This window comes from Mastigoproctus giganteus, chromosome 6 (genome assembly GCF_048544385.1).
Source record: "Mastigoproctus giganteus isolate SK-2022 chromosome 6, ASM4854438v1, whole genome shotgun sequence".
Taxonomy (NCBI): Eukaryota; Metazoa; Arthropoda; class Arachnida; order Uropygi; family Thelyphonidae; genus Mastigoproctus; species Mastigoproctus giganteus.
The window spans coordinates 59,614,617-59,641,407 of NC_143580.1; the positions used below are offsets into that span (position 1 = coordinate 59,614,617).

General features: G+C 37.5%; 1 protein-coding gene across 1 annotated transcript in view; it reads right to left on the reverse strand.

Moving 5' to 3' along the window:
* The window catches only part of LOC150084326 (uncharacterized), an 80,805-nt gene that overhangs the window by 29,035 nt on the left and 24,979 nt on the right, over positions 1-26,791 (reverse strand). The window contains exon 4 of the mRNA XM_090375172.1: positions 637-735. Coding sequence (XP_090231298.1) covers positions 637-735 — 99 coding nt within the window. The remainder of the gene's footprint in view (positions 1-636; positions 736-26,791) is intronic.

The window sequence follows — 26,791 nt, forward strand, 5'->3', positions numbered from 1 at the left end:
AAAGTATACAGAGAGGCATAAAAATTAGCCAAGCAATTAAAATCTGATTTTTTGAATTCAGATTTTTCGACTGAAAGGAGCCCAAAGTTCAAAAGGGAGCTTCAAAAACGTTTAGTTCCATACGATGAAATTACAAAGATCTATCAAGCAAAAGCAAACAAACCCAGATTAATGATTCTTTAAAGAGAGCGGAAGATACAAAAAATCTAAAATGGTGTATTTTTCTCAGTTTTGTTAACGAAATGATGTATTTTTGTTAGCTCTTGGAACATAACTCCCCTTTTTTGTACTGATTCTTAGTCCTGTATAACAGTGTTTTTGCACTACATGAGATTTTATAGAACCTAACTACCATGTTATATGAGGGTTACATGTAATACATATGTGCATACTCATGAAACAGTTAAGTAATACAGTAAGTACTACTATGTCAGCAAACTTAAGCATGTAAAGCATTTTATACAGGCACAAATTTCCATTAAGAATTACCTTCAGCCAATAATGATTTACTCTATATTTAATTATTACTGATAGAAGTTTTAATAGTCCTTCAAAAGTTATTAAATTTTATAAATTTAATTCCAAATTAAGTGAGGATTTTAAAAGTATGGCTGATGCATCTGTCTTTTCACTTACCTTTAAACTTTCTGCAAGTTTAACTAACTCGTCATACTTTTGTTTAATTTCATTACTTTGCCTTACTGAAATACAATGCCAACTGCCTTTATCAATTTCCTTCAAAAAAAAAAAAAAAAATCAAAGCAGATAAAGATTAAAAATTTAAAAAAATAAATAAATAAATAATAATTTCTGCATGAACTGTAATTTAAGGCATGTCACTATACTCTAGTGCAAAACTAAATAAATGTATTTTGTTAAATAACTATACAGCTAGTTGTTCTTGGGAATATTTACTACATCAGTTACTCAGAGCACAGTCCATCCACACACCAAACTGCTGTATGATGAACTGTCATATACCCAATTGAAATGATCCCACTGTCATTAACCACCCTGCCAAACTTTTTATCATCTGCAAATTTAAACATTAAGCCCGATATGCATTCGTCAATACATTAATACTTAAAAAGCAATGAGCCCAACAATGAACCATAGGGTACTCCACATGGGGTAGTCCAAGAAGAGCAGTAACTTGCCCCTAATGCCAAAATGCTCCAATCTGAACAGCACTCATATGCGGAATAGTATCAAAAGCTTTTCTGAAATCAAAGTATATGACGTCAAATTATTTTTTGCATCCAGTTCAGTTGTTAATGCATCATAGTATCAAATCAGATTGGTCAGACAAGATTGCTCCTTAACAAATCCATGCTGTAACTACCATATACATTACATATTTCTACTCTGCATCTATCTTTACTGAAGAGAGATTCTTCATGCTGAGAAGAGGCCGTGCAAATGAGGCTGAGTCATATGAAATCAGTGATTTCGAAATTACAGATGGACTATTTATTAGAAAAACTTTCGAGCATAAAGGCAAGTAAGGCTCCTGGAGTTGACGGCATAAACCCAGTAATTTTGAGGGAGGGCACCAGGGAGTGTATTAAACCACTGAAGTTAATTATGAGGGCATCTTTGGACTTGGGAGAGATTTTTTTTGGATTGGACAGGTGTCAATGTATCACCACATAAAGGTGGTTCTAGGAGCTTGTAATTTGATATACTTCTGGTATCACCATCCCTAAAAAATTCCTCATGCATAAACATATATGCAAAATTTTGATTCTATTTGTCAGCAATTTGAACAGGATCATCAACAGTTAAACCATTCATATCTAGCAGACCAATGGGATCATCCCTTTCCTTCTAGTGTTTACATAAAGTGTTTATTAGCCCCATAGCCAATCATAAAATTCTGCTCTATTACTATATAGTAATTTTTATAACAAATTTAACTCACGACATAAACAGAATTAATTAATCTTAATTAATTTTTATTGTACGTAAAGACACCATACAATATACCCATCACTGCATGCTGCCAGGGGTCTCACATGGATAAGTTAAGTGTCATTTACTCAGTAATTTACACTTTGTATTTATAAAATTAATTGTACATCATGTCTTTCTCAGGATTTTTCTCTATCTTGAAGCATGTTTATTAAATTCATTGTTTTATTATAAACTATGAAATTAATGTTCTCTTTTGGTTTTGAATGGATTAATAATAATGCACTTCACACAACAGGCTACTCTGAACTGCTTCTTATCACAAATTTTGATATGATGACTTCCTCAAATGTTAAGATACTGAGAGAATATGTGGCTCGTTCTGAGCATAAGAAATAAAACATGAACAATTCATTTTTTTTTTTCTTTTCATGACTTAGAATAGGATTTCAATTTTTTTATTAAAGGTGGCTTTCTGATGATGTTACAGCAATTTTCTTTTGCTGAAACTATAGGAGGCATCTGGAAAGTCTTGTTATGCCTGTGTAAATGTTACTCCTGTGTTTTGTACTTATGGTAATGAAAGTATATATTATAAATATATATTGTATACATAATTTAATAACATTGCACTGGTTTATAGATACTTATTAAAAAGTTTATTCGTGTATCCAGTGGATCTATATGCAAACCACTGTTCTCACTACACAATGATTTTACACCAGGTTCAGTCTGATATGCTCTGCATCTTAAGTGTTACAAATTTAAAACATCCTTTACAGCTTCCTTTTATGGAATCGTAACATTTTTGATGAACTTTTTTTTCTTTATGAATCACCATAATGCATTGTCACAACAAGAGATTTGGGCTTTTCAGAGGCCATTTTATTGGGCCGAGAAAGTTGCTCTCCCAATCAATCAATCAGATGGACTATTTATTAGAAATTTAAACATTCATGAATTGTCAAGAAATACTGGGGAGGCACTTAATCATGCTGCACCTTAAAAAACAAAGTCCAATAATATGCTTACTACTAAGCAGACTACATCACAACATGTGGCAGTTTATGTTCCAACTCTTCCACGAAATGAAGATTATCCTTCATCTAAAAAATGTTGTTGTGTGAAAGAGAGCTTTGGTAAATTGAACATTCATTGCTAAAAATGACTTTACCTTGTTTTGGTATGGTGCGAAACACTATTATCATTTCCTCAATGCAATTCTCCTCTGATCCAAGTATGTATCAAATGTATATATAGATCTTTTGGATGTAATGAGGTCAATAGCAATGCATCTTCAAGTCAGTCTTCAAAGATGTGCAATGCTGACTGTGGCATACTAAATTCAGCAGAACATTTGCTGATGGATTTATAGGGAGACTTTAAACCAGACTCCACCAACATCTTTGCACATCTCCCCTTGAAGGTCTGCCAGTCCTGTTCTGAGTTGGTCTTTTAACTGATTCTGTGGCAAAGGACTTCTTTTCCCATCTTTGAAGAGTCATTCTGGGAAGAGGTTCATGATCAAATCTTTTTCAAAATGTTTTTCATATTGCTTCTATAGGCATACCTAGCCTCTTGCTTGTGAACTCAAGTAGCAGCCATAGTTCATTCTAAGGAATAGTTGTTTATATAACAAATCAACTTTCTGAAATACACAAAAACAAAATGTTAATTATAAACAAACTAAAACAAAAATAAGCAAAAACAAGTTAATTATTAAGTGGCATTACATAATTAAATAGGACATAATCACAACAATGGAGTAGCATTTACATAGGTTTAACAAGACTTTCAGGACACCCTGTGGAATTTGGGTTCCCTCTTCATTGCATGCTTACTCTCTGACTTTCCTCTTCCAAGCTACACTCTGCTACATTCATTTAAAACTTGGGAAAAAAAGTTTCTGAGTTAACACATCTCTGGTAAATCAATCTGTTACACAAAAGCCATCTTATGCATACAAGAGTTTTAGTATCTTCATAGTCTCTTTACTATGAGGAATTTGAAACTTCTACAGGCTTTCTTTTTCTTTAAGCACCTATCTCCAAGAAATATGGCCATTAAGAATTTCATCTAATTTGACTGGCAAACTTCTTTCAGTTTTTTCTGCAGTTAATATTGATATATTGGCTATATAAAATGTACACTAATGATCTTGTGGCCTAAAATAACAGCAGCATTGTGCACACAATATGTTATGCACTGTTTGATCAGTTTCTTCTCATGTTCAAAATCTGCAAGCATTTGAATCCATGCAATGAATGTAATCACAACATATCACCTATATTGTGTCTGGTAGAATCATCTAAGAGAGATGATCTAACAAGGCAGGTACAGAAAATACAGTACTCACAACACTTCTGTTGTATTTTATAATTGTAATTATGATAATGGACAAATCTTTGCAATTGATATAGTTGCAAAGATTTATCCCATTGTTGCCAACAGTTTAAAGAGAAATCCATTCTGAACATACTGCACTTCTCCAGAAGTTATATCAGATGTAATTTCATTCAAAGTGACTGATTCTTGTTGCTTTTGACCTGCCACAACCATATTTCTTTGTCACTTCCAACTTCTGAAGCATTTTCCCAAATATGGAAGCTAATTTTCTACTAGTCATAGAAAGATTACATTCTACAAAAAATGTGTAAAGAGAGAGTTTGTACAGCAACCAAATAAGCATTTCCACTTTCAAGAAAAAAAATTATTTATTTTTTGTTGCCTTCTTCATACTGTATGTTGCCAACATGTTTTACCCACTTCAAATGGCTATTAATATTATTTTTTCCACCGCCACTATTCTGAAGGAAACTTTCAGCTTCCTTCAGAATAGTGAATGGTGGAAAATGTTATATCAACACAAACCAAAATTAAACCTACTTTCCAGTTCCTTTTTCCAAAATTAAACCTACTTCTTTTTTCAGGATGCATATACATACTGAAACTCTTGAAAATATTATTTAACCACTGAGTGTATTGTTGTTTTGGTTTGAATTAAGCAATGCAAAAACAACTGTAACTCCTCTATTCACAAGAACAAAAACCAACTTCAAATGAAAGAAATTAAAATACGTAGATTCAAAATATGTCTAAGGGAATCATTTATTCAAGCTGCAACAAGCAAGAAACTGCAAACTAATACAAGTTTAGTAACAACACCATGGCAAAATATACCCCAGGCTAGTTGTAAAAACTGGTATCTTCATGGAAACTAATTTAACGTGAACAAAAACCAGAGAAAACATCACTTTGCAGATGCAGAACTTCTGGATGAAACAAACAAAAACCAACTGGAGAGGCAATCACAAGTGCTGAGTGCATGATCGAAATTAAATCCAAAACCAAACAGGCAGGCACAAACAGTAGTGAACATTGCATCACAAAGCTCACAAATGTTTGTGCAGTTGGTTTTGGCTTTCTCTGGTTCAACCAGAAAAATTTTCCAGTTTTAATTCACCTAAAATTATAGTTTTTTTGACATTTTCAGTATCTTTCAAACACTTTGAGGTAAAAAATTATATCAGTGAATCTAACCTGCAGATTTTATTTATTTATTTTACTGAGAGTATTATCAATACTCACATTGGCCCATCTTCATTTTGTCTAGAATGCCTCTAAACAAACCTGTAACCACTGGCCTGTTTCTTTGTATTTGTTGCCTCACTATATTGTATGGAATCCTGATCAATAGCTAATAAACAGAATTAATAATAAATATCAAATTATATGAATCATTACTTCAATATACAGTAGAACTGCCCAGAAAAATATATCAGAAATTTGACTGAAGTGGGAGTTACATGATTGGCATACAATGTTTTTTTTCAGTTTGTTTTCAAAACTGAAGTAATACACTCAGTCAGAGAATTGAAGTTATTCTAATCAGTATCAATAGTGGCTACAATGCAAGAAAGCTACTTATGCAGCATCACACACACACACACACACACACACACACACACACACACACACACACACACACACACCATACCCACCTCATCTGTTCAACCACCTCTAATAATATCTAATTTTTCTTTAAATTTATTCCAACTCCACAACACCTGATGGAAGTTTGTCCCAACAATCAATCATTGTCGGGCTAAAAGCTTGTTTGTTTGTTTGTTATTTGGAGCATTAGCAACTAAGAGCATATTGCTCCGGGAATATGCGGTGGTCATTCCCTGACCTTTCCGTATTTGGTGGTGACGGGCTCGAACCCCAGTCTAATCAAGAAGCATGTGCTATGCACTGCTGCTCCTTCCCACCTGGCTACGGAGGCGCCGGGGGCTAAAAGCGAATTTTTTCACATCTATCCCTACAATCAAACTTTTTCAATTTATGTGCCTTTATGTCATATGAGCAAGTGTTGGATGCTATCTGTATTTAATTTACGCAATCCATTTAAGGCCACAAATGTTCAATCAGGTCTCCTTGTAGATGCAGTTTCCAGGCACTATAATTTGCAGAACTAAGGTCTTTCTTGGAAAGCATAACCTTTTGTATCAATGACTAATCTTGGTACTCTTCTCTGCAGCTGTCTAACAGTATCCACATCTTTCCTAAAACAAGGCTTCTAGACCTATGCAATACTCAGGATTCAGCCTAACCATTGCCTTATACAGTGGGATAATTATAGAGAACTTGCTTCTTGTCCAAATGGTAGTCGAGCAGTCTGGTCTCTTGCCAAAGCTATTGGTTGCAACTTTTGCCCATCTCTATTCCCACCTCTATCAAAACCAGATGGTTCTATTGCCACTTCAGCCAAAGATAAAGCAACCTGCTAGCATCCTGCTTTTCTTCCAACTCATGTGTACTGATGATCTTGGTAAATCACCTACTACAATTCTGAGTACACTCCATTCAATGCTTCCTGTAATCTTCCATCAAAAGAATGTCAGAAGGATTTTGAACAATCTCTATGCTAAGAAAGCTCCAGGCCCTGATGGTATTTCTCCACTTGTTCTCAAAACCTGTGCTCCTGAACTTACTCCTGTGCTGTGTCGCTTTTTTCACTTTCTAATTCTAAAGGTGTTTCCCCTTCTGCATCTAATCATTGCCTTATACAGTGGGATAATCATATTGTAGGAGTAATATGAGCTGAAATATGGTCACATCCAGCCAGTTCCTAAAAAGAGTGACAAATCCCTCCCATCCAATTATCGTCCCATTGCAATTACTTTTACTGTTTCAAAAGTAATGGAGAAATCAATTAACCTCCAACTCAAACTTTCTAGAAACCTTCCATCTGATCAATGATTGCCAGTATGGATTCCTTCAGTGTCGATCCACTGGTGATATTCTAGCTTGTTACCCATCTATGGACAAATTCAATGGAAACGTTTGGTGAAACTCAAGCAGTTGCTCTTGTCATTTCAAAGGACTTTGATTGTGTTTGGCATATATGTCTTCTAAATAAGCTTCCATCTTATGGTTTGCCAACTGTTTTTTATAATTGGGAATCCAGTTTTCTCTCTGACCGCTCACTGAAGGTGATGGTAGATGGCTCTGTCTTCTAACTTCTCCACTAATGCTAATATCTATATAATATCAGTGTAGATACACCATAGATAACTCTTAAGAAACTACGATCATTGTGCTCTTCCTTCACAACGAGTTGCCATGGTATTGCACTACCTTGAATAAGTAATGCTTCACTAATAGAGAAGACTATTGTTACCTATTCTCGAATATTAATGAGTGAGTGAATATTAGTGGTAAGCCAATAGTCTTCAAAGCTACTGGCTTATCATCGATGGGTGGGCAGGTATCCTGGTATTGCAGACATGACAACCCAGTTGTGAAGATAATCACAAAATATGAGAGATGCCATTAGGTTTATATGATAATATTTAAAAATAGCTAAATGTAACAAGGATAATACGTTAAGAGTAAGAGTTTAATATCTATATAATATGGTAGTTGCATTGAGTTTAACTTATACAATATCGGTGTAGATACACCATACATAACTCTTAAGAAACTATGAAGGTAGTGTGGGGGGGGCATCATTTGCTCTGTATCTCATATAGTGCTCTTCCTTCAAAACAGTACTCACTGAGAATAAGTAACTTCACAACGGTTTGTTAGTTATTTGGTTTTTAGGAGCATTAGCAACTAAGGCCATATATTGCTCCGGGAATATGCGGTGGTCATTCCCTGACCTTTCCGCATCCTCCATATTTGGTGATGACGGGCTCGAACCCCGGTCTAATCAAGAAGTGTGTGCTACGCACTGCTGCTCCTTCCCACCTGGCTACGGAACTTCACAACAGTACTCACTGAGAATAAGTAAGTTTTCTCTATTAGTGAAGCGTTACTTATTCGAGGTATTGCAAGTATTGTAATACCATGTTAACTCGTTGTGAAGGAAGAGCACAATATGAGATACAGAGCAAATGATGCCCCCCCCACATTACCATCGTAGTTTCTTAAGAGTTATGTATGATGTATCTACACCGATATTATACAGATATTAAACTTTTACTCTTAACACATTATGCCTTGTTGCATTTAGTTATTTTTAACTAATGCTAATGTTCCCCAACATTCATTTCTTTATCCCACTCTTTTACTCTTGTACATTAATGATCTTCTTCCATTGACCGGAAATCCTATCCGTAGTTTTGATGATAGCACATTGCACTTTCGGGTTTGAGAAAGCTTACCCTGCACAAACAGCTTCAATTTCTCAAATATCCACTACCAATTGCTTAAATTCTGATCTCCAGGTAAATCTCTAGTTGGGCAAAGATAACTTAGTTGATTTAAATGTTTCTAAAACTCAGTCCTATCATATCTCACAAAAAGATTCTTCTGCTCCTGTGCTCATCTTCGATTACACTCTTATTTCCACGCAAGATCATATATCTCTGTTGGGGATTACCTGACTTCTAATCTCTCTTGGCACAATCACATTACAAATATTGCTTCCTCTGCATCTAAAAAACTGGGTTTTCTCTTTAGCTTTACTTTTCTTCCAAACAGATATTCACTCTGTACAAATTGCAAATCCACCCTACTATGGAATATTGTTCCCACATCTGGGGCAGTGCCCCCGAAACCTCTCTCAGGCTTCTAGATTCCATTCAAAAGAGAGCAGTTAGGTTAATTAATGACTCATCTCTAACAGTCTCTATACTCTGTCTCATAGACATTCTGTTTCTGCTGCATGCCTTTTCTATAGATACTTCCATGGGCATTGTTGTTCTGAATTGGCTTCTATAATTCCAGCTCACTCTCTCTCTCTGTGTCTCCCCTCTCTCAAAACAGTCCGAACACATGCCACAATCAGTCAACATTCCTTTACCGTCCAACTTCAAACTCACAGAACAAACTTTTCTTCTTCCTCATTGAAATTTCGTTTCCAGGAACAACCTTCCTTCATACATATCTCCTGAAAATTACAATCTACAGAAATTCATGTCAACACGTATCTTCTCAACGTTCAGCCCATGCACAGTAGTAAGTACTATAGATTCTAATGCTTCTCGTGTTTGGGGTTTCGTAAAAAAAATCATATCCTCGTCTCTACTGGAAAAATTCCTGTATATTATTGGTAAAACTCTTTGAGCTATCCTAGCAGCCTGTACTACTCAGAAAACTTCATGTCTCATTATACAATTAAACTGATTAAGTTAAATGAAATGTTAAAAAACAATAAACATGAAGATGTTTATTGTTTTGTTAATGCTAAAATTATTTAAAATTGTTTTAAAATTGTTAAAATTGTTTTTTTAATGTTTGTTAATGTTAAAAAAAAAATAAACATGCCAATTCTTAGTCTTTACCATGTATTATGTCTGCATATGTTCAAGGGCTGTTCTGCACATTATGCAGGCTGAAAAACAGAATAACTCAGGGTGCCTGAGATCAACAACTGAAGAGGCTTTTAAGATCAAGCCCACAACTGAAGAGGCTTTTAAGAATCGCTTCAGTCTCTAACAGAATGTATACCCAGATCTCTTTAAAGTCAAGTTGGTAAACCCATATACTATCATGGACCTTGTGGAAAGCTACCTATATACAACCAAGGTTATCTATAGGTAGCTTGCTACAAGTATTGTGTTTGTTCTATAACAACATGGACATACATTTTTTATTAAAAATCTTTGTCTAAACAAAATGAATGACGGGCTAAGAGCTCCCATTGATAAAACTAAATGATATTTAATTGCTCAAAAGAGTTGGACATATCTAATTATAAGGTCATCAAACTTTGTATTAATGACTATCCTGAAAATATCTTTCAACTTTTACTGAGGCATTAAGGACAAGACATCTTTGCCCACTATAAGTGGCCCCCTCCACTATAATCTTGTCCAAATTTTGAGGGAAAAATATATTTGTGTTATTAAAAGACTCTAAAGGGAACCTTTCAACGAATGCTTTAAGCCAACACATCAGTAAATACTGCTTATATTATATACTTGTGTAAAGTTGTTAACCACTTAAGAGTTTTAGCTATAATGCTCACTTACTTTTTCACCTCAGTATCACTTTTACATACAAAAACCAACACTTGACTTTCAAAACACTTGAATTTTATGCACAGAATTGGACATTCCAACCCAACATGGAATTTGTAAAAATTCAAATAACTACTATTTCTTGTCCTACAGTGGAACCTTGATTATACATGCCTTGATCAACTGTGCAGTTCCTAATTTTTTTTTTTTTTATGGTATTTAACTTTTTTACTTTTCAGCATCATTATTTATTTATTATTATATTTCTTCTTAGATGCTAGTGAATAGTTGAATGCCAGCTTACTAAAAAGGGCAAAACAATAGAAATCCCTGTATTTATCTGTATTTAGAAAAGAAATACAGCAGACTCTCGATTTACCAGGATCAGATTAACTGGGATATTTGGAGAGTTAAATTCCCCATGATAAGACATTGATTTACCAACCCACTCTGTTCATACAGTTGTTTGTTATACTCGTCTTACAATGAGCAATTAAAACAATACACCCAAGTGACAATGGAAACCTATGTCAATTGGTACAGAAAGGACTTATCTGTCCTTTCTGTACCCATTGAACTCACCATGTTCAAATTCCACATCCTCGATACAGAGCGGCACCACACTTCTGATATTCTACATCTTCATTCGATGAATTTGCATAGTTCAAATTAATATATATTTTTTTTTTTTAAACAGCATCAGTGTATTTTCTAGCCACAGAAAATACTCTTTGCATCTCATCTCAATACAAAAAAAAGTTTCCCCTGTTATCTCATGCAGGCCATGTTGAAAAAAATTTTATCTAATGAGCTTTGTGAAATCTTTCTAGGGCCAGATGAGTTGACAAGGCTCTCATCGTGTATTTTAATCTATACTTCTGTTTATACTCTGGCACGACAACCAAGCCAGTAGAGTTTACAATAAATCGTCAATACAAATATTTATCGTATTTAGTAGTCACGGGCTTGAACCCCGGTCCACTCAAGGAATGCGTGCTGTGCACTCTCGCTCCTGACCACTGGGCTATTTCTTCCTATAATGCATACCTGAACAAAACCAGACACTTCAAATTTGAAAGTGTTATTCCAGACGCTTTCAAATTTAGCACTAACTTGTTCAATGAAATAATGATATGAAGTAGTTTCAGGTTTATGGTTTTATTGCTGCATCAGCAACACAGGCTATTAGGTGCCAAGGAATGTTATAAAAGTTTAAAATAAGTTCTGATTACCTCGTCAAAAGGTTACATAAAAGTAAAAGGCAGTATGTATATAAATTATTAATATGTATAAAAATGTATAAATATTTATAAATATTATATAAATCATTGCGTAAGAATTTAAAAACAGCTGAATATGTCATCTTCGAATAAAATCGGACTGAGTGTATAAGGCTCAGTCAGATAGTTAAAAGCAGTAAAATGTGTATCATTAAATACTGTACAGTCAATTAAAATATGTCTAAGATATAAAACAGTGTCAAAGAAATCACACATTCTTTGAGCATAAAAAGTCTGTAATATGCACAAAGAATCAGAATATATAACAAACTTGATATTTGCATGTTCTGACATGATCCAAGGCTAACTCTATAACATGCAGCTCCGCATTGTATATGCTGCATTCAAGAAGAATCTGCTCATAAATAGTAATTTTTGGAAAGACAGCAGCAGATCCTACACACACAATTCCGACTTCAAGCTGTCTGTGTAAACTGGCAAGACGTCAGAATGTTCAGCTCGGTGTGCTAAATAGAGCTGCAAGTAGACAGATAAGAGTATTGTATTCTACCCAATTCGTAAGGAAAAAGTCACGTGCTGGAACGCGAGCAAGCCAAGGTGGAAGGGTTTGCCTTGGTGTTTGGGCAAACTTGTCTACCATGATAGATATGCAAATCTTGGTAGAGCACTTGGACAAAAATACTGAAAGAGCAGTCTGACAGGCACTATATAAATTTCCCCATCATAATTCAAAAATGGATGTCCACATAGGATGGTCCAGCAGGGATTTCAGTTCTAAAGCATACTAGAGGGAACTGTTTATGTTAAAGCAATAATGGTGACTCACTTGCTTCCACATATAGACAGGAGCTGTTTGAAATGCTCCATTACAGATAGCCTGATGACGGATGAGATCCAGCCATTTAAAGTACACTGTTTCTGACAGATGTGCATACCTGGAACCTGTATGCTATTTAGATCATACAAGTGCATTAGATGCATAGTAAGGTGAATCTGTCTACATCCCAAGAAGTAGCAGAGAGAGCTCAGAGAATATTCAAGCCTCTTGTGCATTTTATGAGTTGACAGATAGGTTTGAGAAAGATAGACTTTTTATCAAATATGAGTCCCAAGAATTTTGTGTCTAACACTATAATGGAATAGCATTTTGCCCAAGCCACAATTCAGGTTCAGGATGAAGATTACACTTATGACAAAAATGTATATAAATGACCTTTTGCAGTGAGAACCTGAATCCATTAGCCAGCACCCAGGAATTAAGTTGGAGGAAGTTGTTTTGTGATGGAATTTACTTTGATGGCAAAAAGCCTAAAACTTAACAGATCCTGCAGTACTCCCTCCTCTAGGCAAAAGGGACAAGGCTGTGGATCCTACAAAAACTCAAAAAGCCTGATTGGATAAAAAAATTTTAATAAAAACAGGGAGGTGCCCTCTAAGGCTGAGGCTATACAGGTCTTTTAAAATGTCAAATCTCCAAGCTGTATCATACACTTTTTCTATATCAAAGAATGCTGTAACCAGATGTTCTAGTCTTAGGAAAGCATCCTGGATGGATGTTTCATCTAATTAAATGGTCCAGAGTGGACCTGTTTTTTCAAAAGCCACTGCATACTGGAGAGTAGGTCATATGATTCTAAATACCATATATAAGACTAGCATTGACCACTCTCTCCAGGATCTTGGACATACTTCTGCCAGGCATCCAGAAACTGCAATTCAAGAAAAATTGTATTATACAGAAAGAGCAGGTGATCTACAGATTTTTGAGAAAGGTGCTTAATCATTTCATACTTGTCAAACTAATAGAGCAAGCTTATCTGCGAAAAGATCTAAACCTCCCAAACACTTCCTAATTCATTTCACAAATATACGTGGTCTCAATTCTAATCTCAACGATATCCATTTCCACTTGCAGTCTGCCAAACCCCATGTACTTTTTCTGACAGAATCTCAGTTATCGGTTGATTCAACTACTGCTCATCTCAGATGCCCAAATTATTCGCTGTATGATTCCTTTCGCCTCAAAGGTGGTACTTGTGCATATGTCCATTCTGATATTACCTGTCAGAGACTTGGTAATTTGGAATCTCCTCTCTTCAATCTTCTCTGGCTTAAAATCTCTCTACCTCATTGTGTCAAATTCATCTGTTGTCTCTACCGTTCTCCCAACTCCACTAATCACTTGGAGCTCTTTGACTTCCTTTCTTTGCAACTTGACTCTCTCCACCCAACTTTCCTAACAGTGAGGTAATTTTCCTTGGTAACTTTAATGTTCACAACTCCAGCTGGCTTCCGTTTTCTAGTCACACTGACCCAGCTGGTCAAGATGATGAGGCTTTTGCAATTACTAATGACCTTGAACAGGTTGTTCATTTACATACAAGAATACTGGACAATCCTAATCACACAGCCAACACGCTTGATCTTTTTCTCACAAACAACCCTTCTAAGTACACGGTCGAAGTTAGAGGTCCTTTAGCCACTTCAGATCACAACTTGGTGATTGTCTCTTCTCCAATGAAGCCTTTATCTCATGGCTATTCCCAACCTCGTGTTGTTTGGCATTACAAGAATGCAAAATGGGATGACCTGCGAGATTTCTTTTCTTCTTTTCCTTGGTCAGATTACTGTTTCAAAACTTCTGATGTCAACATTTGCTCAGATCGTGTCAGTGAAAAATATTCTTGCAGGAATGGAATCCTTTATCCCACACTCCTCTTTAAAATCTCATCCTTTATCTAAACCTTGGTTTTCCAATAAATGTGCTAAGGCTGTTCAAGAGAAGAATGTTGCATATCGTGATTGGCTTGTTTCTAATTCTTCAGTTTCATTTTCTGCCTCCACCAAAGCTCGCAACAATTGTAAAGCAGTTATTAATCAGTCCAAACTAGAGTTTGAACAGGCTAAGAGTAGAAAACTTGCTTCTTGCCCTAATGGTTTGTTATTTGTTATTTGGTTTTTAGGAGCATTAGCAACTAAGGCCATATTGCTCCGAGGATATGCGGCGGTCATTCCCTAACCTTTCCGCATCCTCTGTATTTGGTAGTCACAGGCTCGAACCCCGATCTAATCAAGAAGCGTGTGCTACACACTGCTGCTCCTGCCCACTTGGCTGCAGAGGTGCCACCCTAATGGTAGCCAAGCATTCTGGTCTCTTGCCAAAGCTATTGGCCGCAACTTTTGCTCATCTCTGCTCCCACCTCTGTCCAAACCAGATGGTTCTGTTGTCACTTCAGTCAAGGATAAAGCTGACCTGCTAGAATCCCATTTTTCTTCCAACTCATGTATTAATGATCTTGGTAAAACACCTCCCACCATTACCAACATGCTCCATTCAATACATCCTGTGGTCTTCCGTAAAAAGGATGTCAGAAGGATTTTGATGAATCTTGATGCTAAGAAAGCTCCAGGTCCCGATGGTATTTCTCCACTTGTTCTCAAAACCTGTGCTCCTGAACTTACTCTTTGCTGCCTTTTTTTCACTTTCTTATTCCAAAGGTGTTTTTCCTTCTGCTTGGAAATTTGCTCATATCCAGCCAGTTCCTAAAAAGGGTGACAAATCCCTCCCATCCAATTATCATCCCATTGTAATTACTTCTACTCTTTCTAAAGTAATGGAGAAATCCATTAACCGCCAACTCTTAAACTACCTAGAAACCTTCCGTCTGATCAACGATCGCCAGTGTCAATCCACTGGTGATATTCTGGATTATGTTACCCATTTATGGACTAATTCAATGGAAAGGTTCAGTGAAACACAAGTAGTTGCTCTTGATATCTCAAAGGCTTTCGATCGTGTTTGGCATAAATGTCTTCTAAACAAACTTTCATCTTATGGTTTGCCATCTGTTTTTTGTAACTGGTTATCCAGTTTTCTCTCTGATCGCGAACTGAAGGTGATGGTAGATGGCTCTCTGTCTTCTAACTTCTCCACTAATGCCGGTGTCCCCCAAGGTTCAGTTCTTTCCCCCACTCTTTTCCTCTTGTATATTAATGACCTTCTTCCATTGACTGGAAATCCCATCCATAGTTTTGCAGATGATAGCACATTGCATTCCACTTTCCATTTTGAGAAAGCTTGCCCTGCTCAATCAGCTTCAATTTCTCGAAAATCTGCTACCAATTCCTTAAATGCAGATCTTCAAGGAATTCTTCAGTGGGGCAAAGACAACTTAGTTGATTTCAATCCTTCTAAAACTCAGTCTTGTCTTATATCTCGCAAAAAGGATTCTTCTGCTCCTACGATTATTTTTGGTGACACTCCGATTTCTAGGGAAAAACGGTACTTCTCTTTTGGGGATTACTCTGACTTCTAATCTCTTGGCACAAGCACATTACAAATATTGCTTCCTTTGCATCTAAAAAGCTTGGTTTTCTCTTTCGCTCTCAGCATTACTTTTCTTCCAAACTCTGTAAAAATTCCAAACTCTGTTTATTCATTGTTCACTCTGTAAAAATCGCAAATCCGCCCTGCAATGGAATATTGTTCCCACATCTGGGGTGGTGCCCCTAAAACCTCTCTCAGGCTTCTTGATTCCATTCAGAAGAGGGCAGTTAGGTTAATTAAAGATTCATCTCTAACAGAGTCCCTCCACTTGCTGTCTCATAGACGTACTGTTTCTGCTGCATGCCTCTTCTACAGATATTTCCATGGGCACTGTTCTTCTGAGTTGGCTTCTATAATTCCTGCTCTCTCTTTCAAAACAGTCCAAACAGGTGCAGCCATCAGCCAGCATCCATTTACTGTCCAACTTCAAACTCACAGAACCAACTTTTCATCTTCCTTGTTTTTTCATTCAACTGCCATTTTCTGGAACAACCTTCCTTCATATGTATTTCCTGAAAATTACAGTCTACAGAAGTTCAAGTCCAATAGCAACAAATATCTCCTTTTATCTTCTCAACCTCCAACCCAAGCACAGTACTAAGTACTATAGGTTCTAATACCTCTCGTGTTCGGGGTTTACATAAAAGAAGAAAAAAAAAAATCATTTCATAATGAATGCCATCTGGTCCAACAGAAATTGCCTTAGAAAGGGTTAGAGCTCTTTTCGGCGCCTGTATAGTGAACAGCTGATTGTAAGGATAAAGGCCCTTTAATGTGAAGTTAAAAGTCTGTTTTTCAGTTTTATGACCAGGAACTCTGCAGAATATGATATTGCAAAAATGTTTCCCTAAGAGCTGTTACAGTTGGCTCTGCAATGCTGCATCTATTATACTGTAGGACTGATGAAGGGCAAGATGTACATTTTCCCTTCATTTTCCAGAGATTTTATCCCAGACCACCTTGGTGCTGGTTGATTGGGTAACATTAGTATTAGCATTAGCATTAGTAGAGGCATTTGATGCAAGAAAGCAAGCTTATGCAGCATCAGCCAAAAAAAAAAAAAAAAACACTTCCACTTCACCCCTCTGTTCGTTCAAAATACCGGTCCAGCTCAGCCTTAAACTTATTTAGGCTATCAACTTCCACGACAAGGGATGGAAGTCTGTTCCACCAACCAACCACCCTCTGGCTAAAGGCAAATTTCCGCACGTCTATCCTACATCTGTCTTTCCTCAATTTGAATTTATGCCCTCTCAGGTGATTATTCTGAGCGAGAGGAAGAATCCCATCAGCATTGAGCATGCTCAAACCATTCAAGGCTTTATACACCTCTATCAGATCACCTCGCTGGTGCCTAGTCTCCAGACACTGTAATTTGCAAAATTTAAGCCTTTCTTCATAAGAGCACCCCTTTGTTCCATTCACTAATCTTGTTGCCCTTCTCTGTACTCGTTCCAGCAGCTCTACATCCTTCTTGAAATGAGGCCTCCAGACCTGTATACAGTACTCTAGGTGTGGCCTGACCATTGCCTTATACAAGGGAATAATCACCTCCTTATCCCTGCTAGAAAAATTTCTATATATCATTGACAATACACCATGAGCTACTCTTGCAGCCCGTCTGCACTGCTCAGAGAACTTCATATCTGCCTACACAACCACCTCCAGGTCCCTTTCATTCTCTACCACTGTCAGTGTAGTACCACAGAGTTGATACGTTGCTCTGGGGTTGCTGTTTCCCCATGTATAGTACTTTACATTTGTAAATGTTAAACTTCATTTGCCACCTCTCAGCCCATCTGCTCAACCTTTCCAGATCCTGTTGCAGCAGCATAGTGTTTAGTAGTGTCCTTGACAACCCTGCCTACCTTTGTATCGTCTGCAAACTTCAACATTAAGCTTGATATACCCTCATCAATATCATTTATGAAAACAGAAAACAATAATGGACCCAGCCCTGAGGGACTCCACTAATAACATTAGTCCACGACGAGCAGTGTCCATTGATTACCACTCTCTGTCTTCTCCCCCTCAGCCACCCCTTTATCCACAGCAGCAATTTGCCTCCAATGCCACACTGCTCCAATTTGTGCAGCAATCTTCCATGTGCAACAGTATCAAAAGCCTTTCTAAGATCCAAGTATATAATATCAAAGTTATTCCCTGCATCCAGTTCTTTTGTGACTGCATCATAGTATCCAATAAAATTGGTCAGGCAATGAGGTAACAATGAGGTAAAATGAATTTACAATTCCTTTTGACTCTGATGGTAAATGTAGTGTGCTTTGGCTTGTGCAAGTTTAAATGCTATTAGACTGGCCATGGTAGGATATCATCAGAATATACCCCAAGCAATAGTTTTGAGCCTTTTTGTTGCTGTGAATTCAGCATTCCACCATGGTTTGGGAAATGATGGAAACTAGGTAGATGTTTTCAGAATGGCAGTTGCAGCTGCATGAACAACAATATTTTCTGTAATGTACATCACTGCATCACCATTAGGCTCCCAACTGACTGTAGTGATGTTAAACTCTGCCAGATGTTGAAAGGCATTCTAGTTAGCCTGATCAATCTTCCATTGCAGTAACCTAAAAGGTAGATGTGGTCTCTCACTAAATAGGGTAGCTACCACAGGAAAGTGATCACTTCCATACACGTTTTCCACTACATCCCAAGTGAAGAAAGGAGAGAAGGGGAGCAAATAGAAAGGTTAATGGCAGAAAACATAAGGGTAGGCATATGGAAAAAGGTTTTAGTTCCCACATAGAAGAGAGAGAGAGATCATTGTCAGTGAGCATATGCTCTGTGACAATACCTCTTCCATTAATGTCTGCACTACCTTACACTATGTCCATTGAAATCCATGAGAAGTAAGACGGGGGAAGGAAACTGCAAAATAAGATCATCAAGATCTGTCTGGGGATGTCAATCCCAGGTGGCAAATAGATGGAGCAGAGTGTTATTAAAAACCCTACTGTAAAGTGACTTGCTACTCCTAAGTTGGTGGTAAGCAGTATAGTTTGTAATGGAATCTAGTTGCCACAAGGATAGCAACTTCTCCATGGGCAAATCAATCTCCAGATCTATCCTTATGTATAATTGTAATATTATGCAAGGAACGATTTCCATTTGCCTTCAGGTATGTCCCTCCTGTAAGCAAAAGCAAACCGGTTCACACTTTTGCGTCAATATTTCGTCAGAATCCATGACAATTCTACTGTGGGAATTTAGCCATTATTTATGCTTGGTGGATCTGAGTCAGCTTCTGAATTGCCATGGCCTTGTTTGTCTCAGCCTTGGAGTTATCATTTTTGGAGAAGTATGGATGCTGTCCTGTGTCCACTTCTCCCTCTGCACAGAGTTCAAAGATTGACTCATCTGGTACCTCCCTCACCTCAACATACATATTTTCTTGTGTTTCATGTGGCATTTCAAGTTTTTTTGGCTTTTTACTGCTGCTTTGTTTTTTAACTGATGGAGTATGGGGAGGTGCAGTTATGGGAGTAGCAGCTGACTGGTCTTTCTGTGTGGGTTTTTGTGAGGTTAATAGCATGCAATGGAAGTAAATGATGCTTCAGATGGGACAGTCATTTCAGTTTGAATTACGATAGAACATCTCTCTGCTACTTTTTGAGCATATAAAGGTTTGTTGGTGTTTGCCAATTTCACTGCTTTTCTTGCCTCCTTGTATTATATGTTCAGCTCTGCCTTAAATTTCTGTATTTCTTTTTCTTTCTTCCAGCTTTGGCATGCTTGTGAGCATGCAGGGTGCTCTCCTCGGCAGTTAATGCAGGTGGATTTTGTAGCTAAACATGATGTTATTTTCGTGGGCCTTTGCAGAACACACTGAGTGCATGCAAGGGCTCCACAACAGGCCATTTATGAGTGTCCATATGTCTGGCACTTAAAACTTTCCAATGTGTCCATACACTGGAAAGTTAAGATAGCTAGCTCTGATGTCATTAGGATAAGTTGGTGAATTAAACATAAGGATGAGATGATATGAAGCATCATCAGATCACCTATGCTTCATATTATTAGCACCTACATGTACAACACTATCACCTTCTGTGCCCTTAAAAGATGACAACTGTTCTTTAGCATTAGCATTAGTAGAGGCATTTGATGCAAGAAAGCAAGCTTATGCAGCATCAGCCAAAAAAAAAAAAATAAATAATAAAGTAAAAAAAATAAATAAAAAATAACCACTTCCACTTCACCCCTCTGTTCGTTCGAAATAGCTGTCCAGCTGAGCCTTAAACTTATTTAGGCTATCAACTTCCACGACAAGGGATGGAAGTCTGTTCCACCTACCAACCACCCGCTGGCTAAAGGCAAATTTCCGCACATCTATCCAACATCTGTCTTTCCTCAATTTGAACTTACGCCCTCTCAGGTGATTACTCTGAGCAAGAGGAAGAATCCCATCAGCATTGAGCATGCTCAAACCATTCAAGGCTTTGTAAACCTCTATCAGATCACCTCGCTGGTGCCTAGTCTCCAGACACTGTAATTTGCAAAACTTAAGCCTTTCTTCGTAAGAGCACATCTTTGTTCCATTCACTAATCTTGTTGCTCTTCTCTGTACTCGTTCAAGCAGCTCTACATCCTTCTTGAAATGAGGCCTCCAGGCCTGTATACAGTACTCTAGGTGTAGCCTGACCATTGCCTTATACAAGGGAATAATCACCTCCTTATCCCTGCTAGAAAAATTCCTATATATCATTGACAATACACCATGAGCTACTCTTGCAGCCTGTCTGCACTGCTCAGAGAACTTCATATCTGCCTGCACAACCACCCCCAGGTCCCTTTTATTCTCTACCACCATCAGTGTAGTACCACAGAGTTCATACATTGCTCTGGGGTTGCTGTTTCCCATATGTAGTACTTTACATTTGTCAATGTTAAATTTCATTTGCCACCTCTCAGCCCATCTGCTCAACCTTTCCAGATCCTGTTGCAGCAGCATAGTGTCAGTAGTGTCCTTGACAACCCTGCCAACCTTCGTATCGTCTGCAAACTTGGACATTAAGCTTGATATACCATCATCAATATCATTTATAAATACAGAGAACAATAAAGGACCCAATACTGAACCCTGAGGGACTCCACTAATAACATTAGTCCACGATGAGCAGTGTCCATTGATTACCACTCTCTGTCTTCTCCCCCTCAACCACCCCTTTATCCATAGCAGCAATTTGCCTCCAATGCCACACTGCTCCAATTTGTGCAGCAGTCTTCCATGTGCAACAGTATCAAAAGCCTTTCTAAGATCCAAGTATATAATATCAAAGTTATTCCCTGCATCCAGTTCTTTTGTGACTGCATCATAGTATCCAATCAAATTGGTCAGGCAAGACTTCCCCTTAACAAAACCATACTGTGTCCAAGCTATAACTGAAGTCTTGTCTAGATGATCCTGCAGTGCTTCTTTAACCAGTGCCTCCATTAATTTTCCAGGAACAGAAGTTAAACTCACAGGTCTATAATTACTTGTGACAGACTTTGATCCTCCCTTGTGAATTGGGGTCACATTTGCACATCTCCAGTCCATGGGTACCTCCCTGAGTCCAAGGAAGCTCTCATAATTATGGCTAAGGGTTTGCTTACTTCCTTTGCTGCCTCCTTTAATATAACTGGATAGATCCCATCCACCCCAGGTGCCTTTCTTGTGTTTATCTTCAACAATTTCTCCTCCACTTTACTCTCAGTTATTACAAGATTCTCTAGCTTACTGCTAGAGTTGAATACACCTCTGGCATTCCCCTCACTGAATAACTCCTCATATGTGAATGTCGATGCAAAATATTCATTTAGTTTGTTAGCTACCTGAGCAGGGTCATCAACAGTTGACCCATCAATATCAAGTGGACCAATCTGGTTCAATCCCTTCCTTCTAGAGTTTACATAAGTAAAGAACTCTTTGCTGTGTTTCTTCGCATCCCTTGCCAAGGATCTCTCGTAATCTGCCTTCGCCTGCCTAACCTCCTTTGTAACTTGGTTACAGATCAACTTGTATCTATCATAGGCTTCTGTGTCACGTGTTAATTTGTATGTATCCCATGCATTGTTCTTCTCTGCCATATGCCTCATTAGTTCATCTGACATCCATTTAGGCCTAAACCTTGAACAATATTTCTTAGTTGGTATGTAAAGCCTAGTAGCTTGAAAGATAAGTTCTTTGAATGCTTCCCATTTTGAATTTGCTGTTGGTAACATCATCAGTTGATCCCACTGTATAGAATTTAAATACTGTCTCAGTCCATCGTGGTCGCCTTTACGAAAGCAATACCCCTTCCCTTTACCCCTAATGGTAGTTACCTCTTTGAGTAACTCCCACTTCAGAACACTGTGATCACTGCCACCTAGTGGTTCATTTATCTGCAGATTCTTAATGCATGAAGAATCACTACTGATAATCAAATCAAGAGTATTACTCCCTCTAGTTGCCTCCCGAACATGCCGATGTAGAAAACAATCATCCAATAAATCCACAAAAGGCTTGCTAGTGTGTGAGTGACCAGCCCCCAAATTCCAGTCAATATCTGGGAAATTAAAATCCCCCATTATAAGTCTCTCTGATTTACTGGCCCACTCTATTTCTCTGTACAGTTTCTTATTATACTCATCAGAGTCATTAGGCCTATAGCACACTCCTTCTTTACAATATCATAAATTTTTGCCCCTAGCAGACACCCTGGTACTATTCCATCTATCCTTTTTGATAATATATTTCCTGTTTCCCTGACAATGAAGCTGCCAGAACCAGTTGCTTCCTGTGGGACTAGCACCTTCTGCCTTTAATGAACCCATTGTGTGCTGTCTGATGCATGAGAGTAGGCTCTAGTGTTATTTGTAATTTAATTAATTTTTCTCATCAGATACTAAGGGTTTAAAATTTGGTAAAATGATGTTGATTTCAAAAACTGATGCCAGAAAAGCAACTAATCTAAATGCATCAATTTTTGACCTTGTCTGCAAAGTAATTGAATGCATAGTAGAAATCTATGGGTCTGTGAGAGAGGAATCAGTCTTTTGAGTAAAAAAAGTGCAATAAAATTAATAAAAAAAGCATCTAATTTCTCAAAAGAAAGATAAAATTACTTAAAAAACAATGCTAAATATTTTGATGGATCATAAATTAATTTAATTTGAACAGAAACCATCAGACTTCAAAAAAAAAAAAAAGTTAGTGAAATTCTTTGTCATCCCTGCTCACGTTGTCCCTTAAACAGTCCTTGCAGTACATTGATTATTTTACTAGACAACCAACTCTCAAATTGTTTACAAAGGATACTGGAACTATAAAAAATAATCAGTAACTTTATTTCTGCAGATTTTATAATAATGAACTTCGCTAGTCAAAGAATTTTGAGCTCCTGAGAATGGATAAGTTATTGAAAAATTTTGCCGTTTTATTGACCTAAACAGCATATTAAATGGTATTCTATAAACAGCTTTATAGTTCTAGTCACATTCATTAATTTATTTTTAAATTTAGTTGGATATTTTGTAAGGTACTACTTAATAACACAGAACCTTTGTATCGGTGATTTGGTGCCAATAACATACAGTATCTAATAACTTTGTACTATAGTGCATGGTAGGAGAATTCTAGTCTCTTAATTGTAGTAAATGTGTATCTCGAAAGTTCGAATCATATAGGCTGGCATTAACAGATAATTTTATTAGCTATTATAATTAACTCATAACTTTATGAGTGTAACAGTATAGCGTAAACTTGATAACATAACACACATAATGTAAACTCGATAACGTAATATATACGAAGTACTACCCAAATGTTCCCGAAATTTGAATGTTGTGGGGAAAACTACGTCTAGTACGGACTTGTGGTGCTAGGTAACACTGCATGCATCCTTTGTGAATTAGTGTGCCACGTGGCGTTGGGTTAGATAGAGTCATTGAATATTTATGCGCAGTTCTTTGGCGGTGTGTTTCACGTAGTCTGCAATTGTTGCGATGGCTGATGTGAAAGAGCAACATGCTTGCATCAAGTTTTGTTTCCTTCTTAACGATATAGCAGCAGAAACCCATAAGTTCAAACAAGCTTTTAGTGATGATGCTTTAGGCCAGATGCAGACCTACTACTGGTTTAACCATTTTAAAAATGGCCGAATGTCAGTTGATGATGACGATCGCTCTGGACGTTCATCATCGAACACCACCCCAGAAAATTTAACAAAAGTTCGGGCAATGATCCGTGAAGACCGCAGGCGGACTATTCACAACATTTGTGGCATTGTAGGACTATTGTATGGCACGTGTCAGCAGATTTTGTCAGACAAGTTGAACATGAGAAGGATTGCGGCAAAGTTCATGCCACAGTTACTGAGTGAAGACCAAAAGCAGCATCGCATGGAAGTTAGCAGGGATCTTCAAGAACAGGCCACATGTGATCAAAACTTTCTTTCTATGGTCGTCACTGGTGATGAGAGTTGGATATATGGGTATGACCTAGAAACCAAGCAAAAATCATCCTAGTGGAAGAGCCCATCTTCGTCCTGACCGAAGATGACCCCAATCCTATATATAATTGACAAGAGATGTCTGTACTGCTCAGAAAACTTCATATCTGACTGCACAATTACCCCCAGGTCTTTTTCATTCTCTACCACCCTCAGTGTAGTACCACACAGTTGGTACATTTCTCTGAGGTTACTGTTACCCAAATGTAGTACTTTGTATTTGTCAATGTTAAACTTCAGTTTCTGCTTCTCAGCCCACCTGCCCACCTTTTCTAAATCCTGTTGCAGTAGAAAATGTCATTACTATCATTAACAATCCTGCCAACCTTGGTATCATCTGCAAACTTGGACATTAAGCCTGATATACCTTTATCAATATCACTGATAAATATACAAAACAGCAACGGCCCAACCTGAGGCACTTCACTAATAACATTAGTCCACGAAGAGCAGTGTCCATTGATTACCACTCTGTCTTCTCCCACTCCACCATCCTTTTATCCATTGTAGCAAATTATCCTTAATGCCATACTGCTCCAATTTGTACAGTAGTCTTCCATGCTCAACAGTGTCAAAGCTTTCCAGAAATCCAAATATATGATATCAAAATAATTTTTTGTATCCAGTTCCTTTGTGACCACATCATACTATCCAATCAAATTGGTCAGACAAGACTTTCCCTTAACAACCCATGCTCTGTCTGAATTATTACTGCAGTTTTGTCTAGATGATCCTGCAATGCTTCTTTAACCAGTGATTCCATTATTTTGCCTGTAAGTTAAACCAACAGGTCGGTAATTACTGATGCCACTGTTTGATCCTCCTTTGTGAATTGGGGAGACATTTGCACATCTCCAGTTAGTGAGGATCTCTCCTGAGTCACAGGACTGCACTCATAATTATGGCCAAGGGCCTGCTTACTTCCTTTGTTGTCTCCTTTAATATAACTGGATAGATTATATGCACCCCAGGTGCCTTTCTTATGTTAACTTCAACAATGTCTCCTCCACTTTGCTCTCAGTTATTAAAAAAAACATTTAGCTACCTGTTACAGTTTAATAAGCTTCTGTCCTCTACTTCCCTACAGAATTCCTCATGTGTGAATATAGATGCAAAATACTCATTCAGTTTGTCAGCTGTATGAGCAGGATCATCACCTCCAGTTAACCCTCTGACATCAAATGGCCCAATGTGATTTAATCCCTTCCTTCTACTGTTAGTATAAGCAGAGAAGTCTCTGCTGTTTTTATTTGCATCCTTTTCTAAAGATTTCTCATAATCTGCCTTCGCTCACCTAACCTCCTTTGTGACTTGATTACAGACTATATCTACCATAGGCTTCTGTGCCGCATGAAAATTTATATGAATCCCATGCATTTTTTTTTCTCTGCCATATTGTGCAAGGAGGATAGGTGAAATAGGACCAGGGTATGTCTACCAGGGGCAAAAGTTGATAAACGTAGAGTAGATATCATCCTTTAAAGTAGATATCATCCTTGTTGTACATATTTGCACTAATGACATTAAGAGTAGATCTGAGGACTTAAGAAGTACGGGAGAATGTTGAGAAAAAGTCACGTTAGGATTACATTCGAAAGTATACAAAATTCTGCCCAGACACAATAGGAGAGAGTACATGATAGGAGCACTGTCAATTAATTCATCCCTGGAGAAAATGTTCAAGGCTCATTGGGTAAAATTTTCCTCAGTGTGGTTTTTGCTTGTTAACAGGAGAGACTGCTTCTACGGGGATGTGATACGCTTAAATAAAAAGAGTGCAAGAATACTTGCTGATGCTATTGAGGCAATATCAACAGGACGGAAAAATGGGTAACTTGGGGGATACACAGATTAACAACAGCCACAGACAGAAGCGAAACTGATTCTTGTATTGCTTCCATTGGAACATGCAGCAGCCTAGAAATCAAGATACCAGGAATTTCAAGGACTGCTGTGAGTAATCATGGAACAAGGAAATACATGGGCTAAGTTTGGGTAACTAAGAGAAAGAAAAGATGCATGTATACTTGCATTTACACCAATGCTAGCAGGAGCATAGTATATAAATTTGATGAATTTGAAATGCTGGTCAAGTCATCAAATGCAGATATTATGGGGATATCGGAAAAGTGATGTCACTGAGATATAAAGGATGCAGAATTTGAATATGGGGAGTATACACAAAGGACATAGTGTATAACGTTTACTGTCTTGTGGCACCCCCCCAACTCCGCTTATTATACTGTGTTGCAGTACAAACTCTATAAAGGCCAAAGATAGGACGACTTATTGTGTAGTCCGCAAGAATACAGAAAGAACGGAAGGGGGAAGACTTGTAGTTAAGAA